General features: G+C 42.6%; 1 protein-coding gene across 1 annotated transcript; it reads right to left on the reverse strand.

The window, feature by feature from the left end:
• Window positions 1-1704: 1704 nt before the first annotated feature.
• LOC117506130 lies at window positions 1705-17168 on the reverse strand. Its single transcript, XM_034165635.1, has 7 exons — window positions 17029-17168; window positions 15531-15646; window positions 14947-15135; window positions 7738-7898; window positions 2121-2170; window positions 1897-2002; window positions 1705-1773 (listed from the first exon to the last, which is right to left on the reverse strand). The coding sequence occupies exons 1-7, from the start codon at window positions 17130-17132 to the stop codon at window positions 1705-1707; spliced, it is 795 nt and encodes a 264-aa protein (XP_034021526.1). The 5' UTR covers window positions 17133-17168.
• Between the last annotated feature and the right edge of the window lie 3486 nt (window positions 17169-20654).

Genomic DNA, 20654 nt, shown 5'->3' on the forward strand with positions numbered 1-20654 from the left:
ACAGCCATTGCACAGCCCACCAGCGGAGGACCTGAGGGCTACTACCCAGTGCCGACGTTCACGTCTCTCCCACCGTCTCAGCTGGACCCATCTGCTCAGCACGACTACCCTCAATGCTCCCAATCAGCTGTCCAGCCATATTATCCAGAGCGCAGTTCAGCACTGATGAGAGGCACTGCCCAGTTCCAGCAGCACTTCGCCCTCAGCGGTACTACATGTCCCGCCCACAACCAAGGTGTTATGCTTGCATTCAGACAGGTCAAGAGTTTTGTCACCACTGTTTCAGGTGTGGAAGCAATGAACATTTCAGAGCAGGCTGTAAAGCACAGAGGCCAGTGAAACCAACTAGGGGTAACCCTTTAAACTGGAAGGGGTCACTCCAATGGGACATGGTGCGACCAGTGACACTGATAGGTCCCAGTGTTGTCATGGGTGTGCTATACAAAGTGAAAATCAGAGGTTAAAACGTTGTTCAGTGTGTAAGAGTGCCTTTAACTGCTCCAAAAACTGCCAAGGGGAGCACTGGTCCATACACAAAACCAAATGTCAGCCCTACACCTGTGGTAGTATTCATAAAGGGGGTAGGAAGCTCTCTGAAAAATCAATTAAAAAGAAACCGTGTGGAAAAGACAAAATACCTTCTGTCAGGCAGTTAGTGGGGAGAAAGTGTCTCATTAAGTGCTTCTTAGGTAACAAAAAGGTTGAAGCACTTTGGGACTCTGGCTCACAGGTTTGTGCTATGGATGAGTCATGGAAAGACAGCTTCCCTGAGGTACCACTCAGAAATGTGAGTGAGATTATCAATCCAAGTGAACCCCTCCATCTCGAAGCAGCCAATGGTACAGACATGCCATATGTGGGGTGGGTTGAGATACCATTTAGACTTACAGCCAATGACTCTGAGTTACTCATACCTGTTTTAGTGCTTAAAGGTAACCAGCAGCAGTGTCCAATCATTGGGTTTAACGTCATTGAGCACTTGGTTTCAGAAAATATGAAGCATGGGACTAAGTCAGGGGAAAAAGAGGAACTCTTGGGAGCAGTTAAATTAGCTTTTCCACATCTTAACAAAAAGATAGCCTCAACTTTTATAAAAGCACTTAGTGTGGGACAAACACGAGTACAATGTGAAAACAACAAATGACAGAGTGACTGTGTCCAGCCAGAGTTCAGTGTTTACTGAATGTAGGGTGCAGGCTAAGACTTTTAAAGAGGACACTACACTGATTTTTGAACCGTCTGAAAATCCAGAGTGGCCAGATGGCTTAGAGTTTTGTGACACATTAATTTCAATGAAAGCAGGGTCTGTTCCAAAAATTACTGTTAGTGAACCCTACCAACCATGACATTTTACTACAAGGGAGAACCATTATTGGTACTGTGCAGTCAGTGGGGTCTGTCTACCCCGCCAACATCTTCAAGAAAGACCTCCCGTCTGCTGCCGTCAACGAGATCCACATCCAAGACGCCACAGGATGCACCCCCACCAGTGAGCAATGGGACCCTCCTGTTGACCTGTCTCATGTGGATGAAAACAAAAGAAAGACTGTTCAGCAGATGTTAAGAGAAGAATCAGCATCATTTTTGAAAACAGATGATGACATAGGATGTGCAGAGAATCTGCAAATGCATATTTTGTTAAAAGACAGAGCCATTTTTGAAAACGTATCTCTCTGCACCAAAGCTGCTGTACAGGGAGATGGACTACTTGCAGGACTTGATAGCGCAGGGATGGGTGGAAAAGTCTACTTCTTCATACTTGTCTCCTGTTGTCTGTGTAAGAAAAAAAAAAGGCACGTCTCCAACACACGGTCCATCAGCACTGGATCTCCCCGTGGGTGCATTCTTTCCCCTCTTCTCTTCTTCCTGTACACCAACAGCTGCACCTCCAGTCACCAGTCTGTGAAGCTCCTTAAGTTCACGGATGATACGACCCTCAGCTGACTCATCTCTGATGGGAATGAGTCTGTCTACAGATGGAGATCGGTCACGTAGTGTCCTGCTGCAAACAGAACAAGCTGGAGCTCAACACCCTCAAGGCAGTGAAGATGGTTGTTGACTTCTAAAAGAACCCAGTCCTGTGTGACTCCCCAGTTGCCATTGTGGAGTCCTTCTGCTACCTGTGGATCACCATCACCAGGACCTCAAGTAGGAGCTGAACATCAGCTCTCTCATCAAGAGAGTAAAACAGAAGATGTACTTTCTACAGCAGCTGAGGAAGCTCAACCTGCCACAAACAATGATGGTGAACTTCTACATGGCCATCACTGAGTCCATCATCTTTGTCACCACTAATAATCTAAACAGCCACAGAAATTTTGGAAAGTTATTAAATCTCTTTCTGTGAGGAAACGCTCTCAATGACATGTTATGTTTCCATGTACCTCGTGTCTTCACTGAAGCAGGAAAGAATGCCTTTAGATTTTCAGCTTCCTCTGATTGGAACGTTCTCCAATCTGAACTGAAACTGTCCAGACTGACTTCCTTGAACTCCTTCCAGTTCATTTATTGAGATCGCAAATGGGATTCGTTTGTGCAGTGCCTATGTTTCTAACACTAAATCTGCCTGATACTTTACACCATGCATGTTATAATGACCAAGTCGATTGTATTTTATTAATCACCATCCTTCTCCTTTTGATGTTAACCTGTACACGATGACATGTGCTGCTGCCTTTCTTGGCCAGGTCTTCGTTGAAAAAGAGGCTTCAATCTCAGTGGAATTCTACCTGGATAAATAAAGGTTATTATAATTTTTAAATCTGATGGTCTGTGTTCTGAATTTTTTTCTGTCCACAAGGGGGTGGCGCAGGGTTCTGTTTGGGGTCCCCTTTTATTTACTAATCATGCCAACTTTTTGGGCTCTAATGTGTCAGATGCTAATTTGCATTTTTTATGCTGATGGAACAGTTATTTATTGCTGTGGATCAGCTCTGTTCCATGTGCCCAGACAGAAGAGGGCTTTTGTCCACTCTGCAGCTTTTGCCTGGAATAAATTACAAGAGGAGTGGAAATTAAAAGTATTAATTTCACTGAGTGCTTTTAAATCCACATTAAGAGCACTTGAGGCCAACTCCATAATATGAACTTGTTTTTTATATTGTGCTTGTAATTTAAATTTTTATCATCTTTTTTATTTGCCTTTTGCTTGTGTTTGTGTAAATGTGTAACTGTGCTTTGTATTTGCTGCTGTTTATCTTGACCAGGACTCCCTTGGAAAAGATGTTCTTAATCTCAAATGGAGTTTTTTTGGTTAAAAAAAAACACATGTCACTTGCAGGATTCAAACCTGAAAAGAGCTAAACAGTAGACAGGAGTCTTACCACTGCACCACAACCACAGTTACAAAATGTGTGCATAAAATCCTTCAAATAAATGAGGAGGGAAACGTATTAAAAAAAATAAAAAACAATGAAACGATGTATGAAAGGGTATGTTAATTTATGACATATTTTCCTGCCTAATCCCCAAAATATTAGCCAATGTTAAATGGCATAACGGGTAAGTTGGAGCAAACTTTGCCGCAAAGAGATCTGTGCTGGACTGATTCTGTCTGCTCGTCTTGATCAGCAATTGGACACATTTAACGGCGTTGTCTTTAATTACAGCGTAAAAAGCACCGTAATAACTAACAAAATGGTGTTTTTTACGGCGTATTTTTGGTGAAATGCGCCTGAAAGTGGCGTAATTGTGGCACTGTTGGCTTTCCATACCAACACAGTTTTTTTACGTGAAGTGCACAGACGTGCTTATTTTATGCGTGTTGTGGGCATCTGAACGGTGTATTTTATGGCATTTTTTAAGGGCTCCATTGTGGCGTGGGAAAAACAGTATATTTTTTGACGCATTTAGCAGCGTGGTCTTTAATTAATGCATAAAGCGCGTAATAACTAACAAAACTGCATTTTTTTTACATCGTATTTTTGGTGAAACGTGTCTGAAAGCGGCATATTTGTGGCACTCTTGGCTTGCCATACACGCAGTGACGCTCGCGTTTACCTTCAGCCTCACGCGCACAGCAAAAGCCTGCAAGAAAATCATTCAAACACACACCAGAGTGAAGTTGGTTACAATTTACGACAGGGGTGCCCAGCCTTTTAGGAACCAAGATCTACTTTTAAAGTCGACAGCATATCGACATCTACCGAGCCATATAGAACACCACAGCGTAGCCGCAGTATATTGTGCACCAATATAATGACACAATTTTCTGGCAGGTTTTAACAATAATAATGCATCAATTGAAGTAAATTATTTTCACACTGTTTTTTGTAGTTACCTTATGTGCACCTTTTGCTCCCGGCTTTCTTTTTCTGTATGTTATGTTTTACTCACCTGCAGATTCTGTTTAATTCTGATCACCTTTTATTAGTTCTCACATGACCTTTGACCCCACCACACACTGTTGTGTAGGCCTCCTGTCCATTTTCTTGTGTGTAAGTACTGTTTCTTGTGATTTACTCAGTTTTTGACATTTTGGCACTTCTGGCCCTGCTTTTTGATCTTTTACTTTGCAGCCTCTGTTGTGTTTTTGCCGCACTGTATGTATGGGATATTTTGGGACTGTTAAATACCTTTGCACCTTTTTTTGGAACTATGTCACAATAAATCGCTGTGGTTGATAAAATCCTTTGTGTCCACGCTGACTGCATTTTTGGGTTGCAATTGAACTCTGCAATCAAACCTTAACACTTGTATCTGCTGTGGTGACCCTGAATGAAACGGGAGCAGCTGAAAGGAAAACATAAATAAATGAGTGAATGTTCAGACTGGCTCATTTTTTTAGTGTCAGTTGTGTGACCTTTGGAGAAGTTCTGTTGAAGAAGGAGTACTGCTCCTGTGGGTGACACGGTGACTCAGTTGTTAGAACTGCTGTCTCACAGCAAGAAGGTTCCAGGTTCTCTTCTGACCAGGTCCTTGCTGTGTTAAGTTTGCATGTTCTCCCCATGTTTGTGTGGGTTCCCTCTGGCGACTTTCTCCCACTTCCACAGAAACACCAATTTCGATGAACTGGCTTAGAGGATGGATGAATGGATGGATGGAGTCTGCTCTTGTTTTCTCTCCTGAAACAAGTTTCTGCTATGATCCGAAAAGCTGTTCCAGCAACCTACCACCAGGGGGAGATATTACAGTTGTCTGAACACATCAATGTGTCTTAACTGTTTGTTGAACTTACACTTTAGTAAGTTTAATCTAGTTCTTTCCACTCTTTGTAAAACTGAACTGTTGTGATGATGCTTTTTATGGTTATTTTTTATAGTTAAATGAAGATCCTCCTGGTTATTGAGGTGTGTGTCATTTCCACTAAACTGAAAGTTACTGTTCCCTCACTGCTCCTCACTTCAAACAGCATTACTTTGTCATGTAGTTTTATCACAGGATGATTTGTGGCCAATTTGCATTTTCTTGAATTTTTTTTTTTCCACGACTGTCACCTCTCAAATATAGATACATAATATGAAGCTTTTGCTGCTCATAAAAAAGTTAAAATTGTAGAAATTGTGATGGATGGAGACACATTTCCCCATTTTGGAAAAACAAGTGTGTGCCGTTTATTTCTCTCGTTATTTCTACATTTTCCTTGTGTCCTCCTTTATTCACACAAATCACAGACCTTTATACAGCTTGGCCCCGCCCATGACCTCACAAGAGTCCTGACAGAGGAAGCACCACAGAGGGCGGAGAAAGATTTGTCACATGTACAGCAGGAATACATGAAGGAAACGGGGAACATCAGAATGTCAGACAGCTTGTCATTTACATACGTAGGAGATAATGAGCTCTGCCGACTGTCCACACAGGAGCTAAAGCCTGGTTCACACGACAGGATTTTAAAATTATCTTTAGGTTTCCAAAACCTGAGAGACCACACAGGTGAAGACAAAGTCATAGCTCTAACAGGTTTGGTCGTACAGTGTGTGGTGTTCAGCCACACAGTAAGGACAACAACACCACACACGAACAGATTTCACGCACGGACATTCACAGCTCAGACAGGAAATCTCGCAAAATCTCTCGAGATTGAACATGACCTCAGAGTAAACAAACTGAGGTACTTTGTGGACTATTTAAAACAGAGGGGAACAAAAACGATACGAAAAGAAAAAAAAGAAAAGTTGTTCTTTAAAGGAGTGGAGACAGCACGACCACTGGACTTTCTTGTAAATCAGAACAACTGTTTTGATTTTATTTTCCGCTCCGTGCGTCCGTCACCTTGCTTTCTGATTGGCTGAACGTCACATTCAGCAGGCTGCATGCTTGTTTTGGTCGGAGGACACAATACACACAGCGATATCGGGCCAAAAAAATCCAACATGTTTAATATCCCCGATTTGCGATCGCAGCGCTCCTGACGCCCTTCCGAGCAGATCAGAGTGCTCATAACACACCACACACAGGAGGAATATCTGATAAGATTATCTTTAGCGTCATCACGATTGTCGGGGCGTCCTTAAGAAAGGCGGAAGGGGAAGATTGGGTCCGATATCGGCCTAATTATCCTGCCGTGTGAACCCGGCTTAAGACAGGAACAAACGTGCATCAAACGTGCTGATAGGCTTTATATGCACAGAATACCCTTTGGCAAGACGGGAAACTCTGTGTGCACGCCTCAGCATGTTGACACATGCAGGTCATGGGACACATTGTCTGAGCTCCGCACATCTGAGCGTTACCACATACCAAGCAGGGAATGTACCTGGTATGGTGAATTATGTCCAAAACATGATGAATGCCTGCTACAAACTAAAAATGTAAAAGTTTTGAATCTGATGAATGTGACCATATGCGTTATTGTCATGGTCCATTTGGTGTTGAAGCTTGTCTCAATGACAGATTAATGTTTCAGATGAAGTCTCTGTTTTTCCAGAGGTCATGTGACTGACATGCACTTAATTTCAATCACAGATAAGGTGTCATCACTCCTGATATGGAAGTGAAGCCCCACAACACTTAATTAATCTAATAAAACAGCACATTTTAATCAGCCTTAACTTTCCACATATTCACATGTTGTGGACACGTGTGCTTGATCCAGGCTGGAATTTTTTTCCCGCAAATATTTTTGTCATTCAGTTGTTGTAGAAAACTCCTTTTCCAGATTACATGACAGAATATTTACAGACATGTCTGTCTGCACGGGATCAGTAATAAGGTCATTTCTAAAGATGGTTTTAGAGAAGGTAAGTCACCAGAGTCATTAGTGACACGGCAGCATGCATTCTGAAAATAACTCACATAATGTAGTTGGATTAAAATCACTGTTACACTGTCAGTAATGACATTAACAGACCTGCATGTGAACCCAGGTCATCCTGTCCAAAGGGATCAAAGCTGCAGACATGATTAGTTTTATACAGTAAGGTGGAGTCATGTCATTTAACCACAGGACCTCTGGAATATTTATGGCTTCTTCTTCTTAGAAAGATGGTAATAACCACAGACTGGCCTACGCAGACGGCCGGCCTGTGTTCTACTGAACGTGGTGTTGGTGTCTAAGTTCTAGGACGCCTCAGCCCTGGCAGAGGTCTGTGTTCTCGTCCTTTCTGGTTGGGAAATGACAAAGTGTCATGATGTGGATGTGTTGTGATGTCACGGTGATCGTCTGTTCCATGGCAGCTTTTTAATTACTATTCTGTCACCGAACAAATACTGTTTCATGTTTCACATTTTTATTCAAATTGACTTTTCGACATTTTGACACGATGGAGAACACAAATCAAGAAACGATTCGCTGACTTTGGTGGAACCTTTAGCTTCACATTTCTTCAGTCCTCCAGCTGGAACATTCAGGATCATCTTGACCATCTCTTCCATTTCAGCAGTCGTCTGCTCGTCCTGACGAGGAGCAGGACGATGAGTCCAAATGTCGTTCCACCGATGACGAAGCTCATCACCACCTTTACATCAACACACAGAAACACACACTGCTGCTGAGTACTCTGATTACTATTGCAGATAATAAGAATAAATAACTGTAATTATCTAGCACATTAAAAAAAACAATAATTGCTTTCACCAAATAAAAGTGTAAAAAATAATTCCATGGGTTATTTGTAAAATGGGATTGATTTGGATGATTTTGTTCTGTCACATTTATTCACTGATGTCCATCACTCTGTATGAAATAACATCATCTGGATTTTGTTAAGAGTTTTTACTTGGTCACAAGGCGTTAAACCTCACTAACAAACCAAGCTGTGTAAATATAAAGGGTTTAACCTGGAAACTTTTCTATTTCTCTGCACTGGAACAAGACACTGAAGCCTTGGACACAAGTTTCAGCTCAGATTCAAAATAAAAGTGAGGTGAGTGAGGTTCTGTGAGGTCCTCAGCCACATCTTTAACAAAAGCCTCAGCCTGGGGGTGGTCCCCACCCTGTGGAAAACCTCCTGTGTGGTCCGGGTTCCCAAAACACCGTTGCCCTGACCTCCCACCTCATGGCTCATCCTGTCTCACCTCTGCACCATGGTGAGCGACATCCTGGACCTGCTGCAGTTTGCCTACAGGCCCAACATCGGGGTAGATGACGCTGTCACTGTGAGAGTCATGTTCTTTGATTTCTCCAGCGCTTTCAACACCATCAGGCCGGCGCTGCTGCGGGGGAAGCTGAAGGACGTAGGTGTGGATGGACACCTCACCGCCTGGACCATCGACAACCTCACTGACCGCCCGCAGTACATGCGGCTGCGCAGCTGTCAGTCTGAGGTGGTAGGTGCAGCACCGGGGCCCCCCAGGGCACTGTCCTCTCGCCTTTCTTCTTCACCCTTTACACCTCGGACTTCACCTACAACACGGACAGCTGCCATCTCCAGAAGTTCTCTGATGACTCCGCCGTTGTGGGTCTGAGGGGAACGAGGTGGAGTACCGGTCGGTCATCACAGACTTCTTGGACTGGTGTGAGCGCAACCACTTGTGTCTCAACACCAGTAAGACGGAGATGGTGATCGACTTCAGGAGGAAACCACCACCTCACCCACCGGTGAACATCCAGTGGGAGGACATAAAGACTGTGGACAGCTTCAAATACCTGGGTGTTCACCTCAACAGCAAACTGGACTGGACTCACAACAATGACGCCCTGTGCAAGAAAAGTCAGTCGCCTCCACCTCCTGAGGAGACTGAGATCCTTTGGAGTGAGCAGGCCTCTGCTTAAGACCTTCTACGACTCTGTTGTAGCCTCTGCTCTCCTTTATGCTGTCATCTGTTGGGCCCCGGGCAGCACAGAGCGGGAGAGAAAGAGACTGAATAAGCTGGTCAGGAAGTCCAGCTCTGTCCTCTGGAGTCTCCGGAGGAAGTGGCTGAGAGGAGGGTGTTAGCCAAGTTCAAATCCATCATGGACAACTCCTCTCACCCTTTGCATCGGACTGTAGTGGAGCTGTGCAGCTCGTTCAGTGACAGACTGAGGCACCCTCAGTGCAAGAAGGAACGATACCGCAGGTCGTTCCTCCCTGCTGCTGTCAGATTGTACAATAACACTGTGAAATAACCACATGCAATAATATGTCCGCAACTCACGTGCAATAACTTGTTTACAAATCCCAGCACTAATGTCACCATATCACATCTAAATTCCACTTCACATATTGTAAATAAGATGCTCCTATTTTTTAATTCAGTCATGGTTATATGTGTGTGTGTGTATGTGTATATATATATATATATATATATATATATATATATATATTCTATTTCTACCTCATTTTCTTATCTTGTATTGTTACAAGTATTATTATTATTGCTTATCTTTGCACACGCTGTTTGATGCACATTTTCCTCTATTCACACTCATCTTGTGTGTGTTTTTTTTAAGAGCTGATGTAACGTGAATTTCTCCACTGTGAGATCAATAAAGTCTTATTTTGTAAAGTTGACTTTTAGGAACCTCTGTCAGATTGTAATAAAGTCACTGTAAAAGTCAGCATTTTTGGAGCTACAGGGCCTGATTTAATCACAGTTTGCGTGTGTGTAAAAACGTGCTTCAGAAATACACTCACAAATACGCCTGAATGCTGAGTCATTAACCACACAGGAACATTAGCTACAAGAGACAGAGGCAAGGCGACGAGCAGTCATTCATCTTTAAAATGCGTGTTTAGCCCCGGTAAGAGGTCCGACTTCCCGTCATTGGTGCACCAATGACTGGAACTCAGACATCAATCAATCAATCACTTTTATTTATATAGCGCCAAATCACAACAAACAGTTGCCCCAAGGCGCTTTATATTGTAAGGCAAGGCCATACAATAATTACGTAAAAACCCCAATGGTCAAAACGACCCCCTGTGAGCAAGCACTTGGCGAGTGGGAAGGAAAAACTCCCTTTAACAGGAAGAAACCTCCAGCAGAACCAGGCTCAGGGAGGGGCAGTCTTCTGCTGGGACTGGTTGGGGCTGAGGGAGAGAACCAGGAAAAAGACATGCTGTGGAGGGGAGCAGAGATCAATCACTAATGATTAAATGCAGAGTGGTGCATACAGAGCAAAAACAGAAAGAAACACTCAGTGCATCATGGGAACCCCCCAGCAGTCTAAGTCTATAGCAGCATAACTAAGGGATGGTTCAGGGTCACCTGATCCAGCCCTAACTATAAGCTTTAGCAAAAAGTTTTAAGCCCAATCTTAAAAGTAGAGAGGGTGTCTGTCTCCCTGATCCGAATTGGGAGCTGGTTCCACAGGAGAGGAGCCTGAAAGCTGAAGGCTCTGCCTCCCATTCTACTCTTACAAACCCTAGGAACTACAAGTAAGCCTGCAGTCTGAGAGCGAAGCGCTCTATTGGGGTGATATGGTACTATGAGGTCCCTAAGATAAGATGGGACCTGATTATTCAAATACTTATTAAGAAGAAGAATTTTAAATTCTATTCTAGAATTAACAGGAAGCCAATGAAGAGAAGCCAATATGGGTGAAATATGCTCTCTCCTTCTAGTCCCTGTCAGTACTCTAGCTGCAGCATTTTGACTTAACTGAAGGCTTTTCAGGGAACTTTAGGACAACCTGATAATAATGAATTACAATAGTCCAGCCTAGAGGAAATAAATGCATGAATTAGTTTTTCAGCATCACTCTGAGACAAGACCTTTCTAATTTTAGAGATATTGCGCAAATGCAAAAAAGCAGTCCTACATATTTGTTTAATATGCACATTGAATGACATATCCTGATCAAAAATGACTCCAAGATTTCTCACAGTATTACTAGAGGTCAGGGTAATGCCATCCAGAGTAAAGATCTGGTTAGACACCATGTTTCTAAGATTTGTGGGGCCAAGTACAATAACTTCAGTTTTATCTGAGTTTAAAAGCAGGAAATTAGAGGTCATCCATGTCTTTATGTCTGTAAGACAATCCTGCAGTTTAGCTAATTGGTGTGTGTCCTCTGGCTTCATGGATAGATAAAGATGGGTATCATCTGCGTAACAATGAAAATTTAAGCAATGCTGTCTAATAATACTGCCTAAGGGAAGCATGTATAAAGTGAATAAAATTGGTCCTAGCACAGAACCTTGTGGAACTCCATAATTAACCTTAGTCTGTGAAGAAGATTCCCCATTTACATGAACAAATTGTAATCTATTAGAAAAATATGATTCAAACCACCACAGCGCAGTGCCTTTAATACCTACGGCATGCTCTAATCTCTGTAATAAAATTTTATGGTCACCAGTATCAAAAGCAGCACTGAGGTCTAACAGAACAAGCACAGAGATGAGTAAACTGTCTGAGGCCATAAGAAGATCATTTGTAACCTTCACTAATGCTGTTTCTGTACTATGATGAATTCTAAACCCTGACTGAAACTCTTCAAATAGACCATTCCTCTGCAGATGATCAGTTAGCTGTTTTACAACTACCCTTTCAAGAATTTTTGAGAGAAAAGGAAGGTTGGAGATTGGCCTATAATTAGCTAAGATAGCTGGGTCAAGTGATGGCTTTTTAAGTAATGGTTTAATTACTGCCACCTTAAAAGCCTGTGGTACATAGGCAACTAATAAAGATAGATTGATCATATTTAAGATCGAAGCATTAATTAATGGTAGGGCTTCCTTGAGCAGCCTGGTAGGAATCGGGTCTAATAGACATGTTTATGGTTTGGAGGAAGTAACTAATGAAATAACTCAGACAGAACAATCGGAGAGAAAGAGTCTAACCAAATACCGGCATCACTGAAAGTAGCCAAAGAGAACGATATGTCTTGGGATGGTTATGAGTAATTTTTTCTCTAATAGTTAAAATTTTATTAGCAAAGAAAGTCATGAAGTCATTACTAGTTAAAGTTAAAGGAATACTCGGCTCAATAGAGCTCTGACTCTTTGTCAGCCTGGCTACAGTGCTGAAAAGAAACCTGGGGTTGTTCTTATTTTCTTCAATTAGTGATGAGTAGTAAGATGTCCTAGCTTTACGGAGGGCTTTTTTATAGAGCAACAGACTCTTTTTCCAGGCTAAGTGAAGATCTTCTAAATTAGTGAGACGCCATTTCCTCTCCAACTTATGGGTTATCTGCTTTAAGCTGCGAGTTTGTGAGTTATACCACGGAGTCAGACACTTCTGATTTAAGGCTCTCTTTTTCAGAGGAGCTACAGCATCCAAAGTTGTCCTCAATGAGGATATAAAACTATTGACGAGATAATCTATCTCACTCACAGAGTTTAGGTAGCTACTCTGCCCTGTGTTGGTATATGGCATTGGAGAACATAAAGAAGGAATCATATCCTTAAACCTAGTTACAGTGCTTTCTGAAGACACCTACCGTAATGAAACTTATTCCCCACTGCTGGTTAGTCCATCAGAGTAAATGTAAATGTTATTAAGAAATGATCAGACAGAAGGGGGTTTTCAGGGAATACTGTTAAGTCTTCAATTTCCATACCATAAGTCAGAACAAGATCTAAGGTATGATTAAAGTGGTGGGTGGACTCATTTACATTTTGAGCAAAGCCAATCAAGACTAACAATAGATTAAATGCAGTGTTGAGGCTGTCATTCTCAGCATCTGTGTGGATGTTAAAATCGCCCACTATAATTATCTTATCTGAGCTAAGCACTAAGTCCGACAAAAGGTCCGAAAATTCACAGAGAAACTCACAGTAACAACCAGGAGGATGATAGATAACAACACATAAAACTGGTTTTTGGGACTTCCAATTTGGATGGACAAGACTAAGAGTCAAGCTTTCAAATGAATTAAAGCTCTGTCTGGGTTTTTGATTAATTAATAAGTTGGAGTGGAAGATTGCTGCTAATCCTCCGCCTCGGCCCGTGCTACGAGCGTTCTGGCAGTTAGTGTGACTCGGGGGTGTTGACTCATTTAAACTAACATATTCATCCTGCTGTAACCAGGTTTCTGTAAGGCAGAATAAATCAATATGTTGATCAATTATTATATCATTTACTAACAGGGACTTAGAAGAGAGAGATCTAATGTTTAATAGACCACATTTAACTGTTTTAGTCTGTGGTGCAGTTGAAGGTGCTATATTATTTTTCTTTTTGAATTTTTATGCTTAAATAGATTTTTGCTGGTTATTGGTGGTCTGGGAGCAGGCACCGTCTCTACGAGGATGGGGTAATGAGGGGATGGCAGGGGGAGAGAAGCTGCAGAGAGGTGTGTAAGACTACAACTCTGCTTCCTGGTCCCAACCCTGGATAGTCACGGTTTGGAGGATTTAATAAAATTGGCCAGATTTCTAGAAATGAGAGGTGCTCCATCCAAAGTGGGATGGATGCCATCTCTCCTAACAAGACCAGGTTTTCACCAGAAGCTTTGCCAATTATCTATGAAGCCCACCTCATTTTTTGGACACCACTCAGACAGACAGCAATTCAGGGAGAACATGCGCCTAAACATGTCACTCCCGGTCCGATTGGGGAGGGGCCCAGAGAAAACTACAGAGTCCGACATTGTTTTTGCAAAGTTACACACCGATTCAATGTTAATTTTAGTGACCTCCAATTGGCGTAACCGGGTGTCATTACTGCCGACGTGAATTACAATCTTACCAAATTTACGCTCAGCCTTAGCCAGCAGTTTCAAATTTCTGGCCCCCGGAAGACAATTGACTATGGTTGCTGGTGTCGCTAACTTCACATTTCTCAAAACAGAGTCGCCAATAACCAGAGTTTGATCCTCGGCGGGTGTGTTGCCGAGTGGGGAAAAATGGTTAGAAATGTGAACGGGTTGGCGGTGTACATGGGGCTTCTGTTTAGGACTACGCTTCCTCCTCACAGTCACCCAGTCGGCCTGCTTTCCCGGCTGCTCGGGATCCGCTGGAGGGGAACTAACGGCGGCTAAGCTACCTTGGTCCGCACCGACTACAGGGGCCTGGTTAGCTGTAGGATTTTCCAAGGTGCGGAGCCGAGTCTCCAATTCGCCCAGCCTGGCCTCCAAAGCTACGAATAAGCTACACTTATTACAAGTACCATTACTGCTAAAGGAGGCCGAGGAATAACTAAACATTTCATACCCAGAGCAGAAAAGTGCGGGAGAGACAGGAGAAGCCACCATGCTAAACCGGCTAAGAGCTAGTAGCTGCGCTAAGCTAGCGGATTCCTAAAAACACACAAAGTGAATAATGTGTAAATAATTTAGAGGTGATTCAGCAGAGGGAGTGCTTTAGTTAAGGCACGTGAAGATTACACTGTGAAACACTAACAGATACAGCAAAACACCGCCGTGCTCCGGAACAGGAAGTGATACAATACCGCAGTGAGAGCCAACCACCAGTAGAGGCAATCAAACCGCACAACCGAGAACCGCACAACGGCTTTGCCAAATTTGGAAGCTGTGTGCAGTATCAATTTTTTCATAATGATCTGGATACATATCAGAATTGGATCAAATTGCGTGTTGCAAAAATAATCAGTTAATTCACTGCCGAAGGTCCTTCTGACAGACTGAGCCTCAAACAATCAAGTAGGATGACAGTAATCTAAAATAATTCAAATTAAAACATACCACTTTAAGTGCAGTTCTCTCCTTGTTTTGCTGGGTTGAGGTCACAGTCTGGTTCTGCTGGTCCCAGTCTTCCTGAGAGCTGTGGTACTGCAGATCCATAAACCCAACAGGCAGAACCCGGATCCCCCACTCGATCCTCTTCACCCTGCGGAAGGCGGAGTCCAGCACAGTGCAGCGATAGGTACCTGAAAGAAACCAGACTGATTTTTATCAAACGGGATGCTGTTCAGTGTGTGTGTGTGTGTGTGTGTGTTTTAGCTGTTGTTTTCAATTTGAAGAGTGCCACAAAAATATTTCAGTTTGTATAATTTGTCATTCAATTACATTTTTGGTGAATTGTATGATTAGTTACTCACACTGATTTATCTTCAATCTAAGGCACTTCTTCATATTTGTAATGATTACTGAGTTTTAAAGCAACTATTGAAACTGTAGTTTGTCTCATGAAGTCCATTTGTGCAGAGTTGTAGTAGTAAACACTGAATCAGACCAACTGAATGGTTGTTTTTTTTTTTGTATAACTGTTAGAAATATATTAATTGTCATTGTAAAGATGTCTTTAATATGTGTGTGTAATTACCTGCATCACTCTCTGTGACTGGATCTAGAATCACCCGGTCCATCATAGGAGCCTTGAGACGAGCAAACAGAGCGTCCTCAGGAGTGATGAGCCCTTTAGCAAAACGCCAAATCACCCTGAAACAAAATGACACATCTTGAAACAAAACATAACATCACACTGAAACAAAATGTCACATCGCCCTGACAGATCTTCATCCAGATCTGGATGGAGCTTCTGAATCATGCTGCACTGGTTGTGGCCCTTGTGATATCTCATAATGCCGCGTTCACACCGCACGACACGCGACACCACAAATTCGCGTGCCTTGCCTGGTGATGGACGCGCCACCATCACCCGGTGTGTCTCTCTGCTTTCGCTGCGAAAATTTGTCCCAATGAGTCATCAAATAGGAGGAGCTTCCATTCTGCTCGCCAGCTCCGGTTGTCAGTCAAGTCAACACGGCGGACCTTGATCAACGGAAGGAGTTGCTGTGCTCTGTTTGTTGTGGAAAGCTGACAAATGTCGCCAGAGGCGCCGTCCCTGGGTTCACAACATCCTCATGAGATGTTCCCAATTCGGGTAGTTTCATTATTTGCTACAGGAGCTGCGTCTCGGATGACGGCCAGCTTTCAGCGGTACTTCTGCCTCTCCAGGACCCAGTTTGAGGACTTCCTGTCCTGTTCATGCGCACACATGTAAACAATTTAAAAAAAAAAGGCTGTCGCTGCAGTTCTTTGCTCTCCTCTCCAACTCTGTCATAATTGTGTTATGAACCAGTCACCATTTGTTTTATTATTCATCTGTGTAGTTAATAAATAAAATAATCTTCACAGACGATTCGTTCGCGCGCACACGTGAAAAAAAAACTGGCTGCTGCCGCTGCTGCGGTGGTGCTGCTCGCGCTCCCATTATTATGAAATAAGGGACATAAGTCCTGCTCACAGGCTGGTTGCCAGAGACAGGACATGTCCACATATAAACTCCAGACATCTCCACGTCACTACATATCCAGTCCTTGATTGGTCATCGTGGTACGACAAGACGAAAAAGTTCAGATTTTTCAACTTGGGGAGGAGGGCAACGCGACATGATATCATGCCACAAATGCGCCAATTACTCAAAATTGCTTCATTCGCGCCGCTTCATTCGTGTCCATCGTGTTGCATTGTGTGGCTTGAACTTTTGTGTCGCCACAATGCGTCCTTCCATAGGGATTACATGGCAACCTGTCGCCGCTGTCGCCCGCGTGTCGTCGGCATAAGGGAGTACAAAGGCTTTGGTAAAATTTTTGTGCAAAGTTGGTCTTTATTCGTGAAGAGTTGAGTCATGTTTTTTAGTGATCCAGATCTGCCTCAGAGTTTTATCCTTTTATCTGTCTTTTGTGTCCTCACTTTATAACATCACAAAGGTCAGAAGGGATAAAGACTGAACTCTCTGAGTGCCGTTCTAGTTCCAAAACAAATAGCAGTGAAAAGACACTTCTGCATCCTTCCGTTCATCTCCTCTCAGACCTTACCTCCAGGAGAACCTCCCCTTGTCTTCCAAGACCTCTTGCAGACAGTTGAGCTCCACTCTGTCTCCTGCAGTCACAGTGAAGGTCTTGAGTCCACACCACCACATCTGTAGACAATTTACCTTACGGATCCGACACTTGTCTGACACCTTTGTTCCAGATATTTTCCACAGCAGAATTCATCATGAGGAGAAACAGAAACATTAAAGTCAATAATAATTATTATTGTCATGAATTATGACCACATGTAAGAATGAAAAGTGGGAAGAGCTTTGTGTCAGACCTCAAGGTCACTTTGACCTCCTGGTGCTTCTTCCAGGACTTTCTCTCCACCTCTGAGGAAACACAGCGTCTCAGTTTGAAGCCCCACCCCACAGGTGGCGCTACAGGGTGTCCTGCTGACCACAACCTCCACGTCCATGAGCTCTGTCTCCTCCAGGTCAGCTGAGGTCAGACGTTGAAAGAGGAGGAAGAGAAGGAGACCAATGATCACAGGGACACGATGCATTTTGACGTATGATGGATCTGTGGGGACAAAAAGGTGTCATTAATAAACATTTACATTTGAATAATTATTCGTTCCACCGGTGCTGCCTGACCAGCAGGGGAACAATTTAACCAGCTTTATGGTTGCTATGGAAACAACATCAGACATCAGACACTGTGGAACATAAGGCTCGAGATTTCTTTCTTATTATAAATGTAAATCAGACATGTGCGTTTGTTTTGTAGCACTTAGTATTTTTTTGCTGTTAGCAGAGTTCAACATCGTGTCCATCTCTCAATGCAGTCGATCAGTGGAATCTGTCAAAGTGTCTATGTGGTCGACTACAGGGTGGCCCTGAAAGGACTCCCTTAAATAATAAGACTTCAGATTATTGTTCAATAAAGGTACCTTCACCTTTTCTGGACCACCTTTTTGACTATCCAGTGACTGAAAGACACAAACAAAAGGTTCTTAAAACACTTAATGACATCTTTGGGGAATTGAGGAGCAACTGGGGATGAAGACAACCTTCACATTAGTGTCCAATCTTTGGAGAAGTGCAGTAAAGGACCATCTCAAAATAAAAGTGGAGCCCAAACACACCAACCAGTGTACATATTAAAATCATGAAAATCCACCAGACTTTCTCTCTCAGTTATGGTTGGTTCCCATTTACAGCTGGTGGACTCAAACAACATATTAATTAAGTGTCCTGTCCAAGGACAAAGACAGGTACCATGAGCAGGATTCAAACCCCGTCAGTTCCTTATCCACTCCTCCACACTGGTAATCAATAAATCAATCAATTCCAGTTTGATTTATTGCTTAAAAAAAGCAGCCTTTGCCTGGATTAGTGCTGGCTACCACATCAGGTGTAACAACTGATTCAGAGTTTAAAAAATAAATTATAAACAGCAAAAATATTAAAAAGGACATGTGTCTCTATTATGTGAAAAAAGAAAAAAAAAAAACAATTGTTGAATCCTCTTACCTTTGGGAGTGAGCAGGAGAAAGTTGTCAGTTTAGTTGTTTAAGTTCCGTCTGTTGTGAGCTGATGCTGCCGTTCAAACTTTAAACTCAGAAAAAGTCCAGAAAAATGATTTAATCACTAAATTGTCTACTTTTTGTGAGCGAGCAGGAGAAATTTCTGGCACTGTTGTTGAGCTGCTGGCTGCTGTGAGCTAACACAACGTCTCAACGTCATCAACAGCCGTCACCATAGCAACAACACAGCGGTAGTAAACATTTAAAGACCCAATCGTGATGACATCACGCGATGACGTCACGCGCCGGGCGGGGCCACACCGGTAGGTAGATAACTCTTCTGCAGCCACTGATTATGTGCACTCGATCCATCACATGCTGACAGATCAATTAAAAATATGAACAGATTTAAAATGTAAAAACAAGAGGTGTATCTCATGCAGCCAGTGGAGTACTGTGATTCCACATGGATTTTGAGTCAATTGATCACATGACCTGGAAGCTATTGAGTTAAATTAAAATTCTAATATTTAAATATAAAAATTAATAAAAAAAAAATATGAACAGGTTTAAAATGAAAAACCAAGAGGTGTATCTCATGCAGCCAGTGGAGTACTGTGATTCCACATGATGGATTTTGAGTCAATTGATCACATGACCTGGAAGCTATTGAGCTAAAATGCTAATATTTACAGATAAATATTAATAAATAATATGAACAGACTTAAAATGTAAAAACATGAGGTGTATCTCATGCAGCCAGTGGAGTACTGTGATTCCACATGGATTTTGAGTCGATTGATAATATGACCTGGAAACTATTGAGCTAAAATTCTAATATTTACATATAAAAAAAAATATAAAAATATGCTATTGAGCTAAAATGCTAACATTTACATATAAAAATTCATTAAAAATATGAATAGATTTAACATGTAAAAACAAGAGGCATATCTCATGCAGCCAGTGGAGCACAAAGATTTCACACTGACTTTGAGTCTACTGATCACATGACCTGGAAGCTATTGAGCTAAAATGCTAATATTTACATATAAAAATTAACAAAAAATATGAACAGGTTTGAAATGTAAAAACAAGAGGTGTATCTCATGCAGCCAGTGGAGCACAATGATTCCACACTGATTTTGAGTCAATTGATCACATGACCTGGAAGCTATTGTGCTAAAATGCTAATATTTACATCTAAAAATTAATTAAAAAATATGAACGAATTTAAAATGTAAAACATGAGGTGTATCTCATGCAGCCAGTGGAGTACTGTGATTCCACATGGATTTTGAGTCAATTGATCACATGACCTGGAAGCTATTGTGCTAAAACGCTAATATTTACATATAAAAATGTATTAAAAATATGAACAGAATTAAAATGTAAAAACAAGAGGTGTATCTCATGCAGCCAGTGGAGTACTGTGATTCCACATGGATTTTGAGTCAATTGATCACATGACCTGGAAACTATTGAGCTAAAATTCTAATATTTACATATAAAAATAATTAAATATGCTATTGAGCTAAAATGTAAAGGTAATAGCCCATCCATCCATCCATCCATCCATCCATTTTCTTCCGCTTATCCTTCGTCGGGTCAGGGGGCAGCAGCTTAAGCAAAGCCGCCCAGACCTCCCGATCCACACACACCTCCCGCAGCTCCTCCGGGAGAACCCCGAGGCGTTCCCAAGCCAGCTGAGAGACGTCGTCCCTCCAGCGTGATCTGGGTCTTCCCCGGGGCCTCCTCCCTATGGGATGTGCCCGGAACACCTCTCCAGCGAGGCGTCCAGGGGGCATCCAGAAAAGATGCCCAAGCGACCTCAGCTGGCTCCTTTTCACGTAGAGGAGCAGCGGCTCGACTCCGAGCTCCTCCCGAGTGACAGAGCTCCTCACACTATCTCTAAGGGAGCGCCCAGCCACCCTGCGGAGGAAACTCATCTCGGCCGCTTGTACTCGCAATCTTGTTCTTTCGGTCATGAGCCAAATCTCATGACCATAGGTGAGGGTCGGAACGTAGATTGATCGGTAAATCGAGAGCTTTGCCCACCTGCTCAGCTCTCTCTTCACCATGACGGTCCGATACAGTGACCGCATCACTGCAGACGCTGCACCGATCCATCTATCGATCTCACGCTCCCTCCGTCCCT

The sequence above is a fragment of the Thalassophryne amazonica genome, unplaced genomic scaffold (assembly GCF_902500255.1).
Source record: "Thalassophryne amazonica unplaced genomic scaffold, fThaAma1.1, whole genome shotgun sequence".
Classification (NCBI taxonomy): Eukaryota; Metazoa; Chordata; class Actinopteri; order Batrachoidiformes; family Batrachoididae; genus Thalassophryne; species Thalassophryne amazonica.